The 5,000-nt window shown below is 50.4% G+C and overlaps 1 protein-coding gene across 1 annotated transcript; it reads left to right on the top strand.

Moving 5' to 3' along the window:
- The first annotated feature begins 1,780 nt into the window (after positions 1–1,780).
- sostdc1b (sclerostin domain containing 1b) lies at positions 1,781–4,543 on the top strand. Its single transcript, XM_042706232.1, has 2 exons — positions 1,781–2,065; positions 4,085–4,543. Exons 1-2 carry the CDS (start codon positions 1,867–1,869, stop codon positions 4,537–4,539), a joined length of 654 nt encoding a protein of 217 aa, XP_042562166.1. The 5' UTR covers positions 1,781–1,866; the 3' UTR covers positions 4,540–4,543.
- Positions 4,544–5,000: the final 457 nt, after the last annotated feature.

The raw sequence follows: 5,000 nt of genomic DNA, 5'->3' as shown, positions 1-5,000 counted from the left end.
CCCGTGGCATCAGAAAAGCAAAACTGGATTACTCAAAAAAAGATAACCAGCCACTTCAAGGACAGCAGAGACACGCGCATCCAGTCCATACCGGACTACAAGCCTGCATCACAGACCTGCGACAACAACATCTCTCTGCTCAACAACCTCAACAGCTTCTTTGCACGGTTTGAAACAACAAATAACACAAGCCCACAGAAAACTCCACCCCCCCCCCCCACGACCAGGCTCTGTGCCTGTCTGCCGAAAGTGTGAAGAGGGCACTCTCCACTATCAACCCCCGCAAAGCAACAGGCCCTGACAACATTCCAGGCCGTGTACTGAGGGACTGCGCAGAGGAGCTTAAGGATATCTTCACGGATATCTTCAACACTTCTCTGAGTCAAGCTGCTGTTCCATCACATTTCAAGACCTCCATCATCATTCCTGTGCCAAATAAACCGGCTCCATCCTGCTTCAATGACTATCGCCCTGTGGCACTGACCCCCATCATAATGAAGTGCTTTGAACGGCTAGTCATGTCTCACATCAAGTCCATCCTCCCCCCCACCCTGGACCCCTTTCAGTTCGCATACCGGGCCAAACGTTCCACAGAGGACGCAATCTGCCCTGCTCTCCACCCAGCCCTCACCCACCTGGAAAAAGCAGACTCACATGTGAGAATGCTTTTCATTGACTTTAGTTTACTTTTTTAATACAATAATCCCACAACAACTCATCTGTAAACTGGACCAGCTGGGGCTCAACACCTCCCTTTGCAATTGGGTGTTATATAATATTTATAGTATTTATATATATAGTATTTATAACCACTTTACGTGAATCTTTATGTTTACTTAGTATTATGAAATGTCTTATCTGTTGTGCCTGTGCACTTTTATATGTGGGAGAGTGGGAAACGTCCTTTAGATTCCTTTGTATGTCTTGACATGTAAAGAAATTGACAATAAAGCTACTTTGACTTTGACTTTTGCATATATACTGTGCACACGTTTTATTATTATTATTATTATTATTATTATTATTATTTATACTTGGTCAAGCACTAGTATCTTCTCCTCCCCTGGATGGAGGGTTTATGTGAGTTAGGATGGAGGGAGAGAGGGTTGGAGGGAGAGAGTGATGGAGGGACAGAGAGATGGAGGGAGAGAGGGATGGCGGTTTGCCCTGAACAGCAACAGGAATCACGGAAGACTCGCCACTGTATGCGACAGATCATCATCACAGCCATCGAGCCATCGATGCCACAGATGCCGCCGCCATGACTGACGTGCCTCTTCAAAGAGGTCTATAGATGTATACAACTAAACAGACAAGGCACTGTTTGAAAATCACCTTTGCTGTAAACTCTAGACACGATGTATGTGTGGGTCATTCCTATAGCATTCATGAGCAGCTCAGACAATACCGAACACAACACCGCGCACACATAATCACATCCCATAATACTCATTCCGAACACAACACCGACCTCGCACACATAATCACAGCCCATAATAATTCTCCAGTTCAGTCATGCGATCACTTTCACAACATCCTGCCGTGAAGCCCCGCGGTCTCCCGGGAGGCAGGCTTTGGCAGGCAGGTAGCTCTTCTTCTTTTCTCTCTCTCTCCCTCTCTCTCTCTCTCTCTCCCTCTCTCTCTCTCTCTCTCTCTCTTTCGCTGAACGCATGAAAGGCAGGGCGGGCGTGGTTACGCGTAAAGCCTCTTTTTTTCTGACTTTTTTTCAGCGCGAGCTGGGAGTTGGTGCTGGAGTGCGGGTGGGCACGAGGGGTATAAATACACGGGCTACTACAGGTAACATGATAACGTCACTCGGGAGGCGCGAGACACACATTCTAACCGACGCGACCGAAGTGCGCTGCGATGCTGTCTCACGTGCGTGGATACCAGCACTTGTTGCTGCTCTGCATTCTGCTGAAGAAGAACTGTCACGCGGTCAAGAACGACGCAACGGAGATGTTAAACGGCCACATCTTCCCGCCGGTGCAGGAGACACCGACTAACGTGTCTCTGAACAGAGCGGGAAACGGCGGCAGGAGCTTGGACACAACTACTAAACTTGGTGGGTCTTTTTAATTCACTCTCTTTCATTCTGCGCACACTCACGCAGTTCACTTAACTTTTAACTAAAAAAGTATCCATATCCATTCGGTGTAATTCCACATTCACCTTTCGGTCCGAACACGAGCAGAAGAACGTGTGAGGCTCTGATTCTGCCGATTCTACAGCTCGCTCGGAGCGTCCCGCTCAATAATTCATAGATTTGAGCAGTCAGATCTGGACTTGTCCCGACACTGGAAGCTTGTCTTCTGATGCAGCAGTCTGAAGTGTCTCATTAATGAAAGTTTAAAAGGACTTTCCTCTTCTACTTAAACATGTCCCCTAACCTGTATAGGGTAGACTGAGTACAGTTGAGACACTTTTTGCTTTTTTCACTACTGCACAAAAACTAGACACTGAAAAGAAGTGACATTTTATATGCCGTTTCCTTTGATTGCATACTAAAATATTATCGATCAATAATATCCATAACTTATTTAATGTATTCATAATTTGCTCATAAACATGAAGTGCGATTTTGTCTCAACTGTACCCATGTCGTGTACAGTTCAGACAGTACCCTAGTACAGTTGAGACACCCATTTAAACCCATTGATTGGTGACTGACCAAGCTACTTTCTACTATGAGGTAGCATAGGCTATCACAATCAAGCTGTATCAACTGTACAGACAGTGTGTCTCAACCATACCCCGCTGACCACCACACGCTTTTCGCTAGATAATGTAATGACCTTGCGTGACATGATAGCATGGAATATTTAAATTTATAGTGTACAGAATAACGTTCGCAATGATGCAAGTTGCGTTTGTTGATGACGTATGGTTAATAACATATTCATTGTAGAAGGGACATGATAAAACCAAATCTTAGCTAGGTAAAAAAAACTTTCGCCGATATCTCCGTACGGGAGATGGGTTAGGTGCTCAAATTTCCCGGGATCAAAGAGGACGTTAGTATGTATGTGCAAACTAAAAATCACGTCTCAGGATTGCTGCGCATTCAAGTTATTTCGGGTGTATCAACTGTACACATGTCTCAACTGTACTCAGTCTACCCTACTATGTTTTGTGTTTATGAACTGAATCTTTCACTCCTTTAATCCAATCCCATGTATTCATATCCCTTTATCTATTATGTCTAAAGAGAGATTTATGCTCTTCCAGCTCGACTAGATGTTGCCCTCTAATCTCTTTCCTCTCTTCTCTCTTCTTCTCTTCTCTCCTCTCCTGTCCTCTCCTCTCCTCCGCTCTCCTCTCCTCTCCTGTCCTCTCCTGTCCTCTCATCTCTCTCCTGTCCCCTCCTCTCCTCTCCGCTCCACTCCTTCTCTCTCTTCTCTTCTCTCCTCTCCCTCTCCTCCCCTCCCTCTCCTCTCCTCTCCTCTCCCCTCCCCTCTCCTCTCCTCTCTTCCTCTCCCTCCCCTCTCCCTCTCCTCTCCTCTCCTCTCCTCTCCTCTTCCTCTCCTCTCCCTCCTCTCTCTCTCCCTCTCCCCTCCCTCTCCTCTCCTCTCCTCTCCTCTCCTCTCCTCTCCTCTCTCCCTCTTCTCTCCTCTCCTCTCCTCTCCTCTCCTCTTCCACTCCTCTCTCCTCTCCTCTCCTCTCCTCTCCTCCTCTCCTCTCCCCCTCTCCTTCTCTCCTCTCCTTTTCCTCTCCTCTCCTCTCCTCTTCTCCTCTCCTCTCCTCTCCTCTCTCCTCTCCTCTCCTCTCCTCTCTCCTCTCCCCTCTCCATTCCTCTCCTCTCCACTCCTCTCCTCTCCTCTCCTCTCTCTCTCCTCTCTCTCCTCTCTCCTCTCCTCTCTCCTCTTCCTCTCCTCTCCCTCTCCCTCCTCCTCTCCTCTCCTCTCCTTCTCCTCTCCCTCTCCTCTCCTCTCTTTCCTCCCTCTCCTCTCCTCTCCTCTCCTCTCCTCTCCTCTCCTCCCCTCTCCTTCTCTCTCCTCTCCTCTCTCCTCTCCTCTCCACTCCTCCTCCCTCCTCCTCTCCTCCCCTCTCCTCTCCTCTCCTCTCCTCTCCTCTCCTCCTGTAGATCAGAGCCAGGTTGGGTGTCGAGAGCTGCGCTCCACCAAGTACATCTCTGACGGCCAGTGCACGAGCCTGAGCCCGGTGAAGGAGCTGGTGTGTGCGGGCGAGTGCCTGCCCTCTCACCTGCTCCCCAACTGGATCGGCGCCAGCGTCGGCGGCCGCTACTGGACCCGGCGCGACGCCCAGGAGTGGCGCTGCGTGACGGACCGCACCAGGACCCAGCGGATCCGCCTCCAGTGTGTGGACGGCAGCTCCCGCACCTACAAGATCCAGGCCGTGACCTCCTGTAAGTGCAAGCGCTACTCCCGGCAGCACAACGCCTCCGTGCAGCAGCACACGGACAGCGCCGGCGCCGGACCGGGACCGGCCCAGACTCCCGCCGGGCCCAAGAAGAAGAGGGGGAAGAGTCCGCGCCGGCCCGCTCAGGAGGCTCAGGACGCGGCCCACACCAAACACTGAGTCCCACCCCCCCCCCCCCCCCCCCACCCCTGAGCGCCTCTGACTGCCCGTGACTGCCTCCGGGGTCAGGGGGTAGGGGTCAGAGGTCGTCTGTGGACTATAAGGCGTCTTCCCCTCGTGCAGCTGGTTTGCCAGAAAAGGACTTTTCTCCTGATTTCTGATGCTGTGTAAATGTGTGTGTGTGTGTGTGTGTGTGTACATGTGTGTGTTTGGGTCTTTAATGAGAGGATAGGTCTGTAGCGCGAGGAGAGAGAAATGTTTTATCTCGGCTCAGGTTGCCCCTGCCGTGTAAGAGGAGATGTGTGTGTGTGTGTGTGTGTGTGTGTGTGTGTGTGAGGAGATGTGTGTGTGTGTGTGTGTGTGTGTGTGTGTGAGGAGATGTGTGTGTGTGTGTGTGTGTGTGTGAGGAAATGTGTGTGTGTGTGTGTGTGTGTGTGTGTGTGTGTGTGAGGAGATGTGTG

This window comes from Clupea harengus, unplaced genomic scaffold (assembly GCF_900700415.2).
Source record: "Clupea harengus unplaced genomic scaffold, Ch_v2.0.2, whole genome shotgun sequence".
In the NCBI taxonomy this organism is placed as follows: domain Eukaryota; kingdom Metazoa; phylum Chordata; class Actinopteri; order Clupeiformes; family Clupeidae; genus Clupea; species Clupea harengus.
Note: the sequence above shows the minus strand (reverse complement) of the source record. Positions and strands in the feature narration are given on the sequence as shown.